At 50.2% G+C, this 19,207-nt stretch overlaps 1 protein-coding gene across 1 annotated transcript in view; it reads right to left on the reverse strand.

Annotated features, from left to right (window-relative positions):
* Positions 1–426: 426 nt before the first annotated feature.
* LOC134406498 (solute carrier family 12 member 3-like) overlaps positions 427–19,207 on the reverse strand; it is a 39,791-nt gene continuing 21,010 nt past the window's right edge. Inside the window, exons 13-25 of the mRNA XM_063137950.1 lie at positions 18,973–19,128; positions 16,885–16,984; positions 13,395–13,506; positions 12,903–13,031; positions 9,948–10,054; positions 8,683–8,765; positions 7,924–7,977; positions 7,416–7,520; positions 6,847–6,958; positions 5,348–5,434; positions 4,158–4,293; positions 2,494–2,561; positions 427–626 (exon numbers count right to left, since the gene is read on the reverse strand). Coding sequence (XP_062994020.1) covers positions 485–626; positions 2,494–2,561; positions 4,158–4,293; positions 5,348–5,434; positions 6,847–6,958; positions 7,416–7,520; positions 7,924–7,977; positions 8,683–8,765; positions 9,948–10,054; positions 12,903–13,031; positions 13,395–13,506; positions 16,885–16,984; positions 18,973–19,128 — 1,391 coding nt within the window. The 3' untranslated portion in view covers positions 427–484. The remainder of the gene's footprint in view (positions 627–2,493; positions 2,562–4,157; positions 4,294–5,347; positions 5,435–6,846; positions 6,959–7,415; positions 7,521–7,923; positions 7,978–8,682; positions 8,766–9,947; positions 10,055–12,902; positions 13,032–13,394; positions 13,507–16,884; positions 16,985–18,972; positions 19,129–19,207) is intronic.

A 19,207-nucleotide genomic window follows, 5' to 3' on the forward strand; every position in this document is an offset into this window, starting at 1 on the left:
CAAGGTTCTAGTCCTTAGTACTACAGCTGCAGTAAGCCCATTAGGACGGTAATGCGAGGAAACTACAGTGCAGGAGGCCCAGAGGTTTTAAAACAAGAGCCAGGCGACTGATATTAAACAACAATATTTAAAATTTTAATATTTACAGGTAGTCTTCATACTTAAAACACACAGCCCAGAGAAATCGGTCCATCCGGTGCAAGGCAGCACAACAAGGGGCAGAAATGTAAGGCAGTTGCAAAAATCGACTGGCAACGTGTTGGCTTATTTTCCGCAGGTGGCAGGGACCCTGGTGCCTCGGGCGGCCGAATCGTGGGAGGGGTTGGACTCGATGGCCTTGTAGGCCCCTTCCAACTCTGCTATTCTATGATTCTATGATCCGCTGAGATGTTTCTGTCATAATTTGATGATGATGATGATGATGATGATGATGCAGCTGCGTCATAGTCTCTTGCATTGTGCGCCCCTGATGCAGCGCTGCCCTCTACTGGCAGTAGAGGGTGAGTGCATCCTCCTGGTTACCTCGGATGAAGGCCATGGGTGGGTGCAGGCCCTTGGAGACGGTCTCAAGCCAGGCCATGTAGAGGGCGCTCGGACAGGCCCCTTTCCGTACCACAGGAAGGCTCCTGCATGAACGGGGAGAGAGAGACAATTGGGAAAACGCTCTTGAGAGAGGGTCGGCAGCACTCGCCTGTGCCTACAGAATCCACGGAGCGCTTTAACTGCATGACTGCTTTGCTAAACGGTAGGGGCGGACGACGTCCGGGACTAGTTTCAGTTCCCCCGGCTGCTGGATTTTGGCGGCAGCAGTGAAAGGACAAGGCTTTGAAGTGAAATTCAGCTCTTTTAGGCCGCCAGAGTTTGGTGACAAATGGAGGATTCTCTTGCTGCTGCCACAAATGCAGTGGGCATCTGCAATTAAGGCCGGGGGTGGGCGGGGAGCTACATCTTCCCCACCTCTCCTTTTTAGCATTCAAAATCCTGCCTTGAGGGAATTTGGGCTCTTATCAGGTTTATTGACATATATGTGCATGCGCTTGCATAAAGTATTCTGCTTCTGCCGGGGAAGGGTGAGGGTATGAAGCAGAGGCTGCACAACTTTTTCGGCTGCATCCCACTTTGGATGAGGTGCCAGGGGCTGCATATAGGCGCACGTGCAAGTAACACACGCACACACTCCCCGTCCTCTCTGACAGACACACACACTGCTCAAGGTGTAAGTAGGGAGAGGTTTAAACCTCCCTGCCGGAAAGTTCTGGGGAGTGCTTCTCCCAACGATCAGCAGTTTCAAGCAAGTTAAGAACGTAAGACGAGCCCTGCTGGAGCAGACCGAGGGTCCATCTAGCCCAGCACTCTGTTCACACAGTGGCCAACCAGCCATCGGCCAGGGATGAACAAGCAGGACATGGTGCAACAGCACCCTCCCGCCCATGTTCCCCAGCAACTGGTGCACACAGGCTTATTGCCTCGGATACTGGAGGTAGCACATAACCGTCAGGGCTAGTAGCCATTGATAGCCTTCTCTGGGCATTTAGCCAACCCCCTTTTAAAGCCATCCAGCTGTCTCGACACTGCTGCTAACAGCACTGAGAAAGCATTTCCCCCACAACCATCCCGCTGATCAGCTTGGCTGTGAGACAAAGCCAGCAGGGACCCGTGGCTCTGCAGGCCACCCCAAGAGGGGACCGTGGCCTTATGTGGCTCACTGGTTGTGCAATCCTGGGCTGAAGGCCCTGAAGTCCCTGTCCTTTGGAACTGGGATCCAACACACACCGCACAGCTTTTAAGATGCGCATTTGCAAGCCTACTGATAGGGCCTTAAAGGCAGGAAACTTGTGTTTAGAAAACGTGTGTCTGTCTCCCAACCCCAAATGTTGAATTTTGCATCCCATACTGAAATATCTCTATGGCGGCACCCTCCCTTGTGCAGTTCAGGAGGTGGAAAACAGTATCTTTTAAACGTCTCCTGAAGACATACCTTTTTACACAGGCTTTCCCTGGTCTTTAATGTTGCCTTTTAAACTTGTAATGTTTTAAATTTATACTTGTATGTTATAGTTTTTAATTGTGCGCTGCCCAGAGAGCTTTGGCTGATGGGTAGTATAAAAATGTAATAAATAAATAAATTAAATCTGTGCATCTGTAGAACGGGAACACCCACGCCCCTAACCATAACAGCACAGGGCAACTCTGTTCTTGACTCACACCCTTCAGAGTAATAGGAATCAGCAGCTGGCAGCTCTAAGCCAAATCTGGCCCAAGGGGGAGGATGCTGCAGGCCTGCAAGCACTACAGGTCCCTCCTATGGCGAAAGCCACGTTTCCTGCGCAGTCTGTAGCTGCATACACATAGCCTGTCCACCTCCACACTGGCATAGAACTTATTTCAGAAAGGAGGAAGAATGGAGAATCGTGGGGGGGGGGGGTTTAAATAAGGAACCACCCACCCACCCACCCCAAGGATACCAAACTCTTAGAAGGGGGAGTGACTCACATGACAATCAGAGCTGCGTTGCGGGAGTGATCCTGTAGTATCTCATGGAGGCGCATGTGCTGTTCAGACTGAAGAGGGCACGTTGGAAAACAAGGAAGAGAGACGCCTTAGCTTGCTTCCCTTTCAACCCACGAGACTCCTTAATCCTTGGCATCGGAGTGAGTTTGCCACACCCACCATTTCTACTCCAGCCCCCCCCCGCAACTATCAGTAGTAAGGGTGCCTGCACCCAACCCAGAGAACGTGTGTGCGTGTTTAGACACCCTGAAGTCTCCCGCCTCCTCAGTTCATCAGTGAATCTTAAAAGATGTACATGGGTACATTTGCCAGGCTGTGACCTGGCAACTATCATCCACAGCCATGATGGGAGTTGTAATATCAGGTTGGAGAAGACTACTATATTAACAAAGGAGGAGATGTAGGGCACTGGTGCCCTTCACAGTTTTTATAAGTCATTGGAATGAAAACAATGAACACAACTGAAAATGTTTTTTTAAAAAATCTGCCCATTTAATCAGGGCACCTCTGTTGTCAATCAAAACTCGCTTTAATTCGATTAATCTCTTCAATTAGTCATACAAGTCTTGTGTTGTTAATGGTGGTGCAGGTCACTTTCATCTCTACAGTGGCTGTTTTCAAGTTCAAGAGGCTGAGAAGCAAATGGGCCGCAGTGCAGGGTGGCCACTTATGCATCACTGAAAGAGGACACGCACCGGCAGAATATTTGCATTTGCAAACATATAAGTGAATAATAACTATTATTTAGGGAGGAAGGCAGGGCAAGTGACCGGAGTGCCTGGGTGCTCAGTCTGCTTTCTGTGGATGGGTAACTGAGAGGCCCCGCTTGTTTCTCTCATTATGGTTCTTTGACTAGACAGCCCACCAAACAGAGGACACCTTCACACAGAGGACTGTCCTCTGTAATGCCGGCCACCCCGCCAGAGCAGAAGCCTCTCCTTTGAAAATCTTTAATCCAGTAGTGCTGGTACCATCCGGCCCTCCAGATGCAAAGAGGACTCACAACTAGGGATGTGCTCCGCTTCTCCTCGAACCGGAGAAGCAGGAGCGGAGCGGGGGGCTTCGCCTACCCTTAAGGCGGAGGCGAAGAGGATTGGGGGGGCCGGCGGAGCGTTGCAAAGAGGATCAAGGTGAAGGTGGATCCTTCGCCTCGATCCGGAGCTCCGCCAGAAAGGTAAGTGGGGTTTACCGGGCCCTGCCGCTGTCGCTGTCGCCCGTGCAGCGACAGCGGCAGGGCCTGGTAAACCCCCCCTCCCTCCTCTCCCTTACCTGCATCCGTCTGCGGTCCCTCAGCTTCTTCAATTGAGCCCACGGCTCAACCAGGAAGTCTAGGCCACACTTGTGGCCCAGATTTCCTGGTTCAGCCACGGGCTCAATTGAAGAAGCCGAGGGACTGCGGACGGACACAGCTAAGGCCCCCCCTCCCCCTTGGTCTCTGCAGGTAAGGGAGAGGAGGGAAGGGGGCCTTACCTGGCGCCACTCCCCTCCACTGCGGAGCTCCGATTCGGAGCCGGAGCTCCGCAGCGAAGAGGAGCGGACTATGGGCGGAGCGGCGCGGAGCAGAGCGGGCCGATCCGAAATTTTCGGATCGGCCCGCGGGGCGGATCGGGGGGTCCGTGCACACCCCTACTCACAACACATCTTACCTTCTTCTTGTAGACCCTGAGGTCTTCGTCGGAGACCTTCCAGGGCGCTTCCTTTTTCATCCCTTCCAGGGCTTCTAGCCCTTTCTGGCCTTCGTTGAGCCGATACGGGGCTATGAGATCCTCAAATTCTTTGCGACTGCCACAGGAGAGGGAGATTAAAAAAAAAAAAAGTCAAGCTGGAAAGGGGGAGTGGAGCGACATGGGGAATTTGGAGGGAGGGGTTGAACCTGGCAAGAGGTTATAGGATGAAGTGGAAAGGACAGTCCCAGGGCCCCCATCCGTGGAACTATTTTGCGACGCATCTGCCCAGCCCCCAAAGAAAGGAAAGCCAAACTGATTGTTTCCAAAATGTAGGAATTTGCAGTGGATAACTTTGAAAAGCTCGCCAGCGATGCCTTTAATGTCCCCGATGCCTTTAATCCCGAATGTTTTTCTCTCCATCTTCTCATGAAGTGGCTCGATAAAGGGCTGCTGTCAGGAAACGGAGAGGCCGGGGGAAAGCAGTGGGGTGGTGTCAGGGCAGGACTTTAAGGCCAGATGCCCAGGCCCCCAGCCAGTGAGCAGGAGGGCCCCCAAACATAGCAGCGCCGGCCCTGCCATTAGGCAAAGTGAACCAGCCGCCTCAGGCAGCAGATGCTGGGAAATGTCTGCACGGTGTAGAAGGAAAGACCTGCGTGGCGTGCAAGCCTGTTAAATCACCCATGGACACCACCAGGAGGAAGTAATGGGTGGCATTTGAGGGAACCTTTGGATTTTCACCTAAGAATCGAGCCCTTCAAAAATCCCTCTGTTCCCCAGCAGTAAGGGGGGGGGACTCTCAATGCGGAGCTAACGGCTGCCAACGACATCTGCGGGTCACTGGCCAATCCTCTCCCCCTATCCCAGCCTTCTCCAAACTGGCACACACACCCAGGTGTGTTGTACTACAACTCCCATCATCCCCAGCCAGCAAGATGGGATTTGTAGTCCTACCCATCTGGAGTGCGCCGGGTTGGGAAAGGCTGCTGTTTGAACATTCTGTGCACAGAACAGCAAGCTGGACCGCAGCTGCAGGTTTCAAATAGCCGCCCAATGTGGGAGAGGGAGAGGAAGAGAAAAGGAGTTTCTGTTTGGGATGGGGGGACCTGGGATTGGAGGAGCATGATCTCAGGGAGCGGGTGATGAAAGGGGAAAGGGCACAAGACGCTCACCTCGTCTCCTCTGGCTTCCACATGATTTCAGGCAGCACCACGACCTCGCTGAAGCCCAGGCGGAATTTGCTCAGCAAAAACTGGATCCTGGGGGTCAAAGGTAAGGAGAAAGAGATTGAAGGAGAGTGACAAAAGTTTTATTTATTCCGGCATTGAGCAGGGGGTTGGACTCGATGGCCTTGTCAGCCCCTTCCAACTCTGCTGTTCTATGATTCTATGATTCTATATCCTGCCTTTTTTCCTCCAAGGAACCCATGGCAGCATACATAATACTCCTCCTCTCCATTTCATCCTCACAGCAACAACCCTGTGAGGTAGGTTGGGCTGAGAGTCTGTGACTGGCCCAGAGTCACCCAGTGGGTTTCCATGGCCGAGTGGGGACTAGAACTCGGATCTCCCAGCTCCCAGCCCGACACTTTAGCCACTACACCACACTGGCCCAAAGTTTCTCTGGTTGCCAACCATTCAGGGAATAGGTTGTGGGGGGAAACACAGCTGATTGTTACTGAATTAATTAAGCAAACGATTACTCCTCTGTACTGCAGTTGTATCGTAAAAGAAACGTCCCAGAGGTCCCTCTAGATCAGGCGTGGGGAATGTGTGGTCTGAGGTCCCTCTAGGTCAGGCGTGGGGAATGTGTGGTCTTCCCGATGACGCTGGTGGACTGCAGCTCCCTACCAGCCCTTCTCAATACGAATATAAGACCATGCACCGGGCCTTATATTGGGCAGCAGACCACTGGTCTATTTAGCTCAGGATGATCCGTCTATAGAGACTCCCTAGAGGGAATCTACACGTTGTACTGAAGGTGCATGCATGCGCCCCCAGTATGCCCCCCAAACGATGGAGATGGAGGAGGAGGAGGCTGGGGAATCCAGCCGCGTCCTTGCCGCCGCCTCCTCCCCGCCGGCCTCCTGCTGCCGGGATAAGAGTGACCCAGGTTGCTCTTATCCCGGCAGCAGGAGGCCGGTGGCGGCGGCGGCAAGGACGCGGCCAGATTCCCCAGCCGCCGCCTCCTCTGTCTCTTCTGGGCTGCAGGTAGGCAGAATCTACACCATCGTTTTGGGGGCGTACTGGGGGCGCATGCATGCGCCTTCAGTACAACGTGTAGATTCCCCGCCCCCCCTGTAACCTCAAGACAGGAGCCTTTCCCAGACCTGTCTGGCAATGCCGGGAATCGAACCTGGGACTTTCGGCATGCCAGGCAGGTGCTCTGCCACTGAGCTACAGCCCTTTCCCTTCTTCCCTGATGGCCATTCCGCTTGATGGTTGGAGGCTTCGCTCCGAGTGGCCAAGAAGACGCCCAAATGCTCTCTCTGGGTCTGCGTGGTGCCTGGGGGCACCCAGCAGCAGAGGCCAAGTGCTGCCTTTCAGGGCGACACCTCCCCACTTCGGATCTTCCTGAGCAACCCCTGCTGAGCTTCCAAGGAAGCTTCCGGCCCGCTCCCAGGAGCCTCAGCGTCTGGTCTTCAGCTACCACCACCCCCAGCTCCTCTTACTCTTCTCTGTGCTCTTCTGCATTGGTCATCTGCCCGTTGAGGAAGACCCGGACCTTGCAGCGGCTCCAGCGTTTCCGGCGGGTGAGGAGGTAGGGTATGAGGAGCGTCAGCCCTGCGGGGAGAGGAGAAAGACGTCACAGGAGCTGGCTCCAAACGTGGAAACAGCATTTGAGGGTTGGGTTGTCCCCTCTTGTGGCCATTTTGAGTGACGACCCTACTGCCAGGCACAGAGGGCTCTCACGAGAGAGAGACAGAGGGGCGCACCCATTTCGCGTCACAGCCCTAACCCCGAAATGTGGCTTTTCAATTTGGTAAGAGAAGCGATGGCACCTTGAGTGCCATTTTTTTCTGATAGGAAAGCAGGTAATCAATCAATCCAATAAAAAAATAAAAATAAAAATAGCTACATCACACGCACACACACACACACACACACACACAGACAGACACACACGTTTTTTCTTAGTGCTGTGGGGAGGCTATCAACCCCTGCCCAGAGGGAAATAGGATGCAAGGCCTCCTATCCTCTAGAGGGCGCTAGCTTCAGTTGAGGAAGGAAAGGCACGCACCGCCATCATCAAAGAGCCAATAGATGTCAATGTTTTTCTTCTTCTGCTTGCCCTGGAACACAGTCTCCAGATGCGTGTCAGCGCCAACTACTTTGAAGGTGTCACCTATGGAAAAGAGTAAACAACGAGTCTTTGCAATGATTCTCAGATCAGTTTCAAGCTTCTAGTCCTCATGGTTGAAGCTCCTTAGATCTGAACCTGCAACAGCCGTCAAATCCCTATTCAGTCTGAGTAAGGAAACAGTCCGTGAGCCCTCGGGGTGGGGTGGGCATCTAGTGGCGATGGTTTCATCCACTCCAGTCCCTTCAACTCATCCGCTAAACCAGCCTTCTGCAACCTGACACTCTCCAAATGTTTTGGACTACAATTCCCATCACCCCAGACTCCAAGGCCTATGGGTAGGGAGGCTGAGAGTTGTAGTCCGAAACATTTGGATGGCAGCAGTTTGAGAAAGGCTGAGCTAAGCCTTGTTACCTATTTCAGCCCACCCTCGAGGCCTCGAACTTACGCTTCTGCTTGTCCCGGTTCAGAGTCGCCTCCGAGTCATCAAAGCCCAAGTTCACTATTGGAGAAAGAGGAAGAGAGCGTTAGTCAGGGCTGTGTTTTTTGTGTATGTGTGAAAAATATATATTATATATCAAGTTTCTGCATCCAGGTCACATCTTTCTGAAATCCTTAGCCATTTTTGTCCGCAGCTCTGTGGGTACCCACTCCCTTCTTTCAAACTTGAACCTACCTGGACACTACGATCAACATCAGGGACCTTTCTGTGAGTGCCGCCTCTAAACAAGGCTCGGAAGATGGCGACAAAGGAGAGGGCCTCCTCCGTGGTGGCCCCCTGACTGTGAGCTTCCCACTGAGAAACGCTGTCATCTTTTTTGGCGCCAGGTTAAAACTGCCTTCTATGCCCAGGCATTTGAAGGCACATGATGGGGCACGTATGCCGACCGTCTTGAACAGGCCTGTTATTGAAACTGTGTACTGGAATTGTTTTTAGCTATTTAATTGCTTTACATTTTGTACCTCAAATATTTTTAGACCATGTCTTATTATAATGCTGTCTTATTATGTTTATAATGTTGTAGTTTTGAATTTTGTGCGTGTGTGTGGATTGTTGTGAATTGCCCAGAGAGTCTGGAGTATTGGGCGTTACAGAAATGGAATAAATAAACAATATAAATAAATAAAATAAATATAAACTAGAGCCTGATAGAGGCATAGCTTCCGGCATTCCTGCTCCCCCGGCCCCTTCGCTGGACACACCCACCTTGGGCCTTCACCGTCCGTGACACATCCAGGCCATCACGCATCCGGAGCACACAGACTCCAGCGCTCAAGTCAAAAGAGTCACTGCAAAGGGGGGAAAGGAAGATCCGCGAAGGTTAACATTCAGAGTTTGTCCACGCCCTCCAAATTGATCCTGAAATCTTCCAAAGAGTGGCTGTGTAAGTCTACTGCAGCAAAAGCAACCAGGAGTTTGGTGGCACCTTAAAGACGAACGCATTTATTCGGGCATAAGCTTTTGCCGGCCTACTTCATCAGATGCAAGAAATGGACCTAGTTGCCAGAGAGCTCTTTTCCTACTTAATGAGGTAACTAGAATGTGTCTCTGAACATGTGCAGAGTGTCTTCCATCCAGTGAGTTCTTTACAGGAAGCAGGGCCACTGTGCAGAGGGAAAAGGTTTCCAAAGAGCGATGACCACATCACACCTTTGGCCAAAGTGTCCTCTAGCCCACCTGCATCTTGTGGAATCATCCGGCTTTATGTCTGTTAGTCTTTATGCAGCTACCAGACTCTTGGGTTGCTATTGTGGCTTTTCCCTTGTAAGAGGTTTAAGCTCAAGTACTTTTTAACAAACTAACCAGGACTTGTGCTACAAAGGACAAGGGGGGAAAAACATCTTCTGTGGAGGCCTTGGCATGCGACGTGGATCGGAGAGCCCGCCAGCCTTAAAGGTTAAAACTGACTTTTCCAGCAGCCTCCATCATCTCTGTCCAAACCCGGTGAGGGGGACCACGGGAAAAGGTATGAATCTATCCATGTCATGGGAGTCTCACTTCTGGATGCCCTTCTGAAACAAGGAAAGTGATGACAGTGGTCTTCCCAGTTGTGGCAACCACCTCTGGAATGCTCTCCTCTAGGGTGACCCTATGGAAAGGCGGACAGGGCTCCTGTATCCTTAACAGTTGCATAGAAAAGGGAATTTCAGCAGGTGTCACTTCTATACATGCAGCACCTAGTGAAATCCCCTCTTCATCACAACAGTCAAAGCTGCAGGAGCCCTGCCCTCTTGACCAGAAACAAAACAGGGCAGGGCTCCTGCAGCTGTGACTGTTGTGATGAAGAGGGAATTTCACCAGGTGCTGCATGGATACAAATGACACCTGCTGAAATTCCCTTTTCTATGCAACTGTTAAAGATCCAGGAGCCCTGTCCTCCTTTCCATACGGTCACTCTAACCCGGTTGAGACCGTTTCGCCCACCCTTACTCCCCTGTCTAACATCTCTCTGTCCCACACGCAGTCCTTACTGTATTATGCCCACGTAATTCTCCAGATTGTGGGGAGAGTCAGTCTGCCAATTCTGCTTGTAACCCAGGACCACGGTGTTGGGTTTGAGGCGTCCCAGGCCCGAGACCTGCAGAGAGAGGCTGCCGTTAGCTTGTCGCCAAGATAGAAAAGATGCTTTGAGGAAGATGAATCAAGGCACCAATACTTGTTCTTGCCACTAGAGGCCAGTATTTCAAATGTGCCCCAATAACCAGGTGGCCATGTGCATCCATATATGTATATTTATTTTATTCTTTTCTTTGGAGCATTTTTACCCTGCTCTTTAGCCAGAAGGGTTCCCAGTTTTCAGAGTGGCTTGAAAATACCAGTCAAAGACAGTCCCTGTCCATAGGCTTATAATATAAAAGACACGACACATGAGGAGATGGGGAGGGAGGAGGAAAAATGTAAGCTCAGGCACCAGTTCTTAAAGCTACATTGTACCATCCCTGCTGGTACAATGACCAGCAGGGATGGAATAATCTCAGGGCTTAATCTGAGCCAGAGGTCCACCTTGAAATGAGTTTTGAATGCCACGGCATCTAGCGTTAAGTAAAGAAGAATGACAGGGCCTATGAAGATTTGAGGCCAAGAGAGGCAAAATAATAAAGTCAGGTTTAGAGGCCTGGGATATTTCTGATGGGAGGGGGTATCCCTAGGGTGATCATATGAAAAGGAGGACAGGGCTCCTGTATCTTTAACAGTTGTATTGAAAAGTGAATTTCGGCAGGTGTCATTGTTATGCATGCAGGACCTGTTGAAATTCCCTCTTCATCATAACAGTTAAAGCTACAGGAGTCCTGTAGATACAAAAGATGGAAAGGCTCTCTCAGGGGCAGCAGTTCTTCAGTGCAGTGGCAGAGCAGCCAGAGAACCATTCCCACTGTGTCTGGATCCTCCTCTGGATCCCTACTCAATGGCCCCCTCAATTTGATGCTTATTACTCAAGGCACTAGGGTGTGCCTGGGCACACCAGGCACACTCCTTGCGTACACCTATGCCCAGTTCGAGCCCCGGCAGCTCCTGGTGAAATCATGCCAAGGATGTCTTCAACCAATAAGCTACAGCCCCTCCCTGAGACACGTAGAGTGTATTTTCCTCATCCCCACAACCCACACCCACCCATCTTGGGTCAGAAGACAGGACTTCCAGGACAGATGCTTCCAGGTTGGCTTGAGCTTCACACTGGTTTGTTCCGTGTAGCACACAATGAGGCCGGGCATCAAGGTATCAACCAAGAATGGGCAGTGCCAGAGGATGGCAGGGATGGCATTGGCCAGGTCCCCCGGTCAGAAACCATTATTTAATACATATGTTATGGAGATGGCCAATAGTTACGCCTTCCTGGCTTGAGATCCTAGGCAGGATCGACATGGTTCTGGAAACCCCACTCAGGGTAAAAGATGCCCGTGCCTTAGTGCGATACATTCCGGGCAACTGGGACTTGGCAGAGGTGCAGGCTGCATTGTTTGGTAAGGCCACACTCACGGCTAAGCGTATTATTCTACGACACAGGAAATCAAATAAAACTCCAAATATATACAACTGTATTCAAAATCTATTGACTTTAGCTGCCCATAAAGAGGTATATTACACGTGGGGGATGGGGGGTATTTTTAATCTCCTCCCTGTGGGCTGCACTTCACAGGGTGCCCTGGAATAACAGTCATGTTAGCTCTACCGAGTGCTTACTCAGCCAAATTTAGTTTGCTTTGAAGCTAAATTTGACCCGCATGGCACTCTATAGCCACTCATTCCACCACCACCCATTGTGGGGATAGCGGGGGCTACTCAGCAGCACAGCAGGGGCTGCAAGCTTCCCACGGTCTGCATATTTGCCACCCCTGTATTATACCAAGTTACTAAAAGAAAATAAATTCCAATTAAAATGGGGGGGGGGGGAATTCTGCTGTATTATATACAGAGTAGTGTGATCCACTGCAAAACCTGCAAAGAGACGCAAAACCATTTCTTTTTATTTCTACATAACTACTGATTTATCCAATTTGGGGTTAATTGTTTTACTTATATACATGAAATCTTTACTCTTGAAATACAGGGCAATGTTAAGAGGGGAAGAGCAAAACTAAAGGGGAAGGAATAAGGGCTGGATAAGGGAAGGGTTTAGCATTGGTACACTACTGAATTCTTGTTTTTAAAAATCTAATAAACTGTTATTGACAACAACAAAAAATAAGAAGTTCAGGAACCAAGAGCCAATGCTACCATCTTGGCTTGGCATTTGGCAAAATCCCAAACTGCAGGCACCATCTCCGACCTGAGCAGGCCCTGTGCGGGAAGAGTGCCTGCAGCCCAGAGTTCACATGCGCACAGGGAATCCCAGGCCACGTTCTCCACTTAACACCCTCTGCTCCCATTCAGAAGGAAGGAAAGGAACCTCTCGTGCAAGCACTGAGTCATTACTGACTCTTGGAGGGATGCCAGCTTTCGCTGACGTTTTCTTGGCAGGCCTTATAGCGGGGTGGTTTGCCGTTGCCTTCCCTGGCCGTTATTACCTTTCCCCCAGCTCACTGGGTACTCATTTTACCAACCTCAGGAGGATGGAAGGCTGAGTCGACCCAAGCCGGCTGCCTGAAACCAGCTTCCGCTGGGATCGAACTCAGGCCGTGGGGAGAGTTTCAGCTGCAGAAACTGCTGCTTTACCGCTCTGCGCCACACGAGGCTCAGAAGGCACCTTAAACCATGGCTTTAACCATGGTGAATAAGGCTTTCCCCTTTATTCACCGTGGTTCAACCCATGGCTTCAGGTGTCTTCTGAACACGGCCCGGCTTTCTGTCTTAACCACCGTGGTTCGAGCCATGGTTTCAGGTGTCTTCTGAACGGGGTCTCTGACTCTGCTTTTGCTGCCCTCCCCAAGAATTAATGCGTCTTCCTAACGTGGCCACAACTGTATCCAGCTCTGCACATGGGCTACCTGCATAAGGCTTCGAGTCCCAGATCTGAGATCCCCGGTAGTGATGAAGTTGTAGAAAGAGCGGATCTTGCGCGCGGCTAGCCACTGGAGCTGCTCGTCGTAGTTCTCGGCACATGTCGAGTCTTGAACCTGGGGTGTAAAAGGGGGGGGGGGGTCCGTTAAAACGGCAGAACCCCAGCTGCTCAGGTTACCTTCCCTCCCACCCTGTCTAATCTAGTTTCACAGCAATCCGTGGGAGCTTCGTTGAAGGTAAGGGGATAAAGTTAAAGAACATCTGCCCGTATGACGACGAAGCAGCTCACTCTGGGCTCCTGCTCTGCTGACTGTGCACGCGCAGAGCCTCACTTGACATTCTGAGCTGGAGAATCCCTTCTGGAACGAGTCGTAATGCTCGATTCGTAATGCAACTGAGCCTTGACAAGCAGGACCAATTTGTATGATGCACCAGGTAAGAATAATAAATACCAGCCCACTCTGGCCACATCCACTCACCTCAGCCACGTTCCCACATATCATGAGGCTGACGTTCTTAGTGAAGGCGCCGACAAAATCCACCAGGGCCGGGCGGAAGTTGGGTGGGCCTGAGAGAACCAGACACTGAGGCCTGCGGAGGGGGAAAAGTCTGTAACTATGGGATGGGTTCAGCCGTGCGAGCAATGCCACTTAAGGACATAAGAACGTAAGAAGAGCCCCACTGGATCATCTAGTCCAACATCTAGTTCACACAGTGGCCAACCAGCGGTCGACCAGGAACCCACAAGCAGGACATGGATGCAGCAGCACTCTAGCACCCATGTTCCCCAGCAACTGGTGTATATAGGCTTACTGCCTCGGATACTGGAGGTAGCACCTAGCCATCAGGACTCATAGCCATTGATAGCCTTCTCCTCCTCCAGGAATTTATCCAACCCCCTTTTAAAGCCACCCAAACTGGTGGCCATCACTACATCTTGTGGTAGTGAATTCCATAGTTTATGCGCTGTTTATGCACTTGATAACTTTGCATGAGTAATTTTGTATATTACATTTTTTTAGACTATGTGTTTATCATAACATGGTTACTTTGCAATGGGCTGTAGCGTTGCGGTTTGTATTTTTTGTGAATTGTGTGTGCCCAGAGAGCTTCAGCTATTGGGCGCTAAAGAAATTAAATTGTTATCATTAATAATAACAATAACAACCTTTCCGTTTGATTCAGAATTGACTCAGTATTTACAAGCTTTCCCAGGGAGAATGCAGGAAAAAAACCTTGCTCTTTTTCCTAGCGTTTGCTCTTTGCCCATAACGCCCGTGCACATGCACTGGTTCTGCTGCAGCCATGTGCATAGTTGTCTTGCTACCAGGAACTGTAATTTGATTTTGTGCTGCATGGATGATTGAAATTACAGAGATTGTGGGCGTTGCAACACCACTTCTTGGATATTTACAGTTATATGTACGCTTAGAGATTTTACTACACTATATTGGTAGTAAATATATAAAGAATAGATACATTCCACCACCTGCCTCGATTTATTTGCTCACCCAGCATTGCTATCGTTCTGTAAATGGCAGGCCCATTAAAAAAAAGTTCCTCTAGTTTCACAGCAATCTGTGGGAGCTTCGTTGAGGGTAAGGGGATAAAGTTAAAGAACATCTGCCTCTATATGACTACGCAGCAGCTCGCTCTGGGCTCCTGCTCTGCTAACTGTGTATGTGCAGAGCCTCACTTGAAATTCTGAGCTGGAGAATTCTTTCTGGAAGGATCCCAAATGCTCAGTTCATAATGCAGCTGAGCCTTTATTATTATTATTATTATTATTATTATTATTATTATTATTTATTATTATTATTTATTTATATAGCACCATCAATGTACATGGTGCTGTACAGATAACACAGTAAATAGCAAGACCCTGCCGCATAGGCTTACAATCTAATAAGTTGTAGTAAACAATAAAGAGGGAAGGAGAATGCAAACAGGCACAGGGAAGTGTAAACAGGCACAGGGTAGGGCAAAACCAACAGTGTAAAGTCAGAATCTACACAGCGTACTGAAGGCGCACGCAAGCGCCTTCAGAGCGACCCGAAAGCTCGTGTGTGTAGATCCTGCTGGAAGAGGTGCAGGAAGAGGCAGAGAAGGAGGCGGCTGGGGTATCTGGCCGCGTCCTTGCCGCTGCCGCCCACCACCTCCCCGCCGGCCTCCTGCTGCCAGAACCCATCTCAGCTTCTTCCCTCCTCACTGTGAGTAGCCAGCTGAGGTCAGCAGAGGTTCTTTCGCCGGCAGCAGGAGGCCGGCGGGGAGGTGGTGGGCGGCGGCGGCGGCAGCAGCGGCAAGGACGCGGCCGGATTCCCCAGCCACCTCCTTCTCCGCCTCTTCCTGCGCCTCTTCCAGGGAAGGATCTACACACGCGCTTTCGGGTGCGCCTTCAGTACGACGTGTAGATTCCCTCCAGGAGATCTGAATACTGCACTAGGTCATAACAAATGCCATTGCTACGGTGCACTTGCTGAGCGTGATTCCACCGAGAAGCATGGCATTTGAGATGATCTGAGGCAACCTTCCCCAACCTGGACCATGCCGGCTTCGGCTGATGGGTGTTGTAGTCCAACACATCTACAGCGGACTGGGTTGGGAAAAGCTGCTCGAGGCAGTACCAAAATTCTGCTTGTGGCGTTATATCTCTGACAGCCCATTCTCACGTGGAGGGATCCAGTTGCAATTCTGTATCAATTGAAGATACAGAATTGTATCTGTATCAATTGAAGATACAGAAAGCCACAGGGCTTTCTCCGCTGTGGCACCCCGGTTGTGGAATGAGCTCCCCAGAGAGGTCCGCCTGGCGCCTACACTGTACTGCTTTCGTCGCCAGTTGAAGACCTTTTTATTCTCTCAATATTTTAACACTTAATTTTAACAAATTTAAATCTTACTGTTTTAACTCTGTATTTTAATCTTATATCAATTTTGCTGCGTGGTTTTAATCCTGGTTGTGCTTTTTATACTGTATTTTGTAATTGTGCTTTTAACCTGTTGGTTGTTTTATTGTGGTTTTAATTTTTGTGAACTGCCCAGAGAGCTTCGGCTATTGGGCGGTATAAAAATGTAATAAATAAATACTATTCATGTACTGCTAGAATGCTCTTTGTATAATGATCTCAGAACCAGAGACATTCATCCCTTGTTAAGATCGTTCAAGGGAAAGGGTTAGGGTTAGGGTTGTTAAGGGTTGTTTCCTATTGTCTGATGCTGAGAAGTATGTATCCTTTAGAACTTCCAAATTCCTTGTCAGTGCTCTACAAATAAGTACCACGGTGTCTAAAAACTGTATGGAAAACTATTCAACTCTTAATGGTTTGTTGGTGGAGTTTTAAATTGTATAGTGTTTTATTCTGTGTTTGTGTACAATGGCAATTTGCTAAGACACAATAAAGAACTGCATGTATGTATGTATGTATGTATGAAGTCATGGCTTGAGATGACAACCATCAAAGCAGCAAATGCACATGGGCGAACCTGTCTGTGCAACACAAGAAAACTCATGGAAAGATATGCTTGAATGTTGGCACTCGTCCGGATTGTAGTTCCAACGGTGAGTTTGCATGTAAGTCTGGAATCCTAAACACGTGTAACTAAGGAGCAACCTCACCTGAGCACAGTGCGACCCACTGGATACTGGTGGCTCCGATGTCAGTGGGGTGATGAATCCGCTCCGGGTTTCAGTCGGAATCAGTTAGAACTCTAAAGGAGCTACGGATAGCTCCTTTAGAGTTCTAACCGGTTCCGACTGAAACCCAGAGCAGATTCACTGCCCCACTGACATCGAAGCCACCAGCCTCCACTGGGGGCACCTTTTCCCAAGTAAACATGATGATGATGCATGATGATGATGCATCTCCCTGGTCCTTAATCCAACACCCAAGAGGTGACAACAGAGAACCAAGAAAACCAGGCTCTGAGGCCTCCCGCCCTCCAATCGATGAACAACAGCATCGGCCTCACCGGAAATTCTTGACGTGGTCCTCCACATTCGTCAAGTTCACCGCGTTCGACAGGGCCATGTTGTAGGTGCCAGCCTGCACCGAGGAGCCCCAGTTCACCTCTGTGGAGAGGAGAAAGTTGGAGAGCGGAGGAAAAGAGGGGCAGGTTCAGACCACGCTTCCCCGGCTTAGTCAACGCAGTGTGAAAACCCCACTCAACGGTTGAGTTTTTAGGGGGTACTCCCCACACAACATGGTCTAACTCCACCGTTGTGGGACTGTGGGCTACCGTGGGGTTGAGTCAAATCCATCGTGATATTGGATGGAGTTTAGTCGCCCCAGTGGGGTTGAGTCAAATCCATCGTGATATTGGATGGAGTTTAGTCACCCCAGTGGGGTTGAGTCAAATCCATCCTGATATTGGATGGAGTTTAGTCGCCCCAGTGGGGTTGAGTCAAATCCATCGTGATATTGGATGGAGTTTAGTCGCCCCAGTGGGGTTGAGTCAAATCCATCCTGATATTGGATGGAGTTTAGTCGCCCCAGTGGGGTTGAGTCAAATCCATCGTGATATTGGATGGAGTTTAGTCACCCCAGTGGGGTTGAGTCAAATCCATCGTGATATTGGATGGAGTTTAGTCGCCCCAGTGGGGTTGAGTCAAATCCATCGTGATATTGGATGGAGTTTAGTCGCCCCAGTGGGGTTGAGTCAAATCCATCGTGATATTGGATTGAGTTTAGTCACCCCAGTGGGGTTGAGTCAAATCCATCATGATATTGGATGGAGTTTAGTCGCCCCAGTGGGGTTGAGTCAAATCCATCGTGATATTGGATTGAGTTTAGTCACCCCAGTGGGGTTGAGTCAAATCCATCGTGATACTGGATGGAGTTTAGTGGCCCCAGTGGGGTTGAGTCAAATCCATCGTGATATTGGATGGAGTTTAGTGGCCCCAGTGGGGTTGAGTCAAATCCATCGTGATATTGGATTGAGTTTAGTCGCCCCAGTGGGGTTGAGTCAAATCCATCGTGATATTGGATGGAGTTTAGTCGCCCCAGTGGGGTTGAGTCAAATCCATCGTGATATTGGATTGAGTTTAGTCACCCCAGTGGGGTTGAGTCAAATCCATCGTGATACTGGATGGAGTTTAGTGGCCCCAGTGGGGTTGAGTCAAATCCATCGTGATATTGGATGGAGTTTAGTGGCCCCAGTGGGGTTGAGTCAAATCCATCGTGATATTGGATTGAGTTTAGTCGCCCCAGTGGGGTTGAGTCAAATCCATCGTGATATTGGATGGAGTTTAGTCGCCCCAGTGGGGTTGAGTCAAATCCATCGTGATATTGGATGGAGTTTAGTCACCCCAGTGGGCGCACCATGCAGTAAGTACATGACTGCACATCCCGAGGTTCCCTCCTCCAAGCCCAGTATTCTGCACCTCGGTGGACTTTGGGAGTTCTAGTAAAACACAAAGTAGATCCTAGGAATGTTGGAAACTGCTTTAGTTAGAGTCAGCCCATCTCGCTCAGTATTGTCAACACCGACAGGGAGGATTTTTTCCAGCCCTACTGGGAGATGCCAGGGATCGAACCCTGGGACCTTCTGCATTCAAAGCAGGTGCTCTACCATTGAGCTATGGAACCCTCCCATCCCTGAATTCTGCTCACCCCAGGTTTAAGCTCTTGGAACGCTCAGCATAATCCCACAGCTGCTGTGATGGTTGTTAAACTGCCCTTGGGGTACTGGGACTCCTAAAGGCAGGCTATAAAAGAAGCAAACTCCTCTCCTGCGGAGAGGATTTAGGTGGGTGGGACTGGCCAGGCACACGCCGCCGTGACTAGCATAACATTGTTGCCAGCGACTAGCACAATGTTGTAACCCGGAGTGGCTACCGGCTCCAATTTCGGTGGGTCTGTAAATCCACTCTGGGTTTCAATCAGAAGCAGCCGGATCTCTCTAGGAGCTATCCAAGGTGCTGAACCTATCTGGGCTGTGGACCAAGGCCAGATCAAGACATTCCGGTCAAGCTTCAGCTTCTCTCTCCACTCTGCCCCCAGGCTCTGGCCCGACACCCAGCATGCTTTGCTTCTCAAGTTTGACCCCAGGCTCCCTCACCTGGCTTCTTGTAGGTGGTATACGCCAAGCTCACAACGATGATCCCCACGACAATGAGGGCCGCCCACCACGTCAGCAGGAACATGATGACCACAGAGACTATGGCGCCAAAGAGGGCTGTCCATTTGCTGAAGTAACGGAAGGAAGGCCTCCAACCTAGTGCAGGGGGAGGATCAGGTGAGACAGAAGTGCCACGTACACAAAGCCCAGAACCAGTCCCGATTTATCCCATAAT

This window comes from Elgaria multicarinata, chromosome 11, assembly GCF_023053635.1.
Source record: "Elgaria multicarinata webbii isolate HBS135686 ecotype San Diego chromosome 11, rElgMul1.1.pri, whole genome shotgun sequence".
NCBI classification, from domain to species: Eukaryota; Metazoa; Chordata; class Lepidosauria; order Squamata; family Anguidae; genus Elgaria; species Elgaria multicarinata.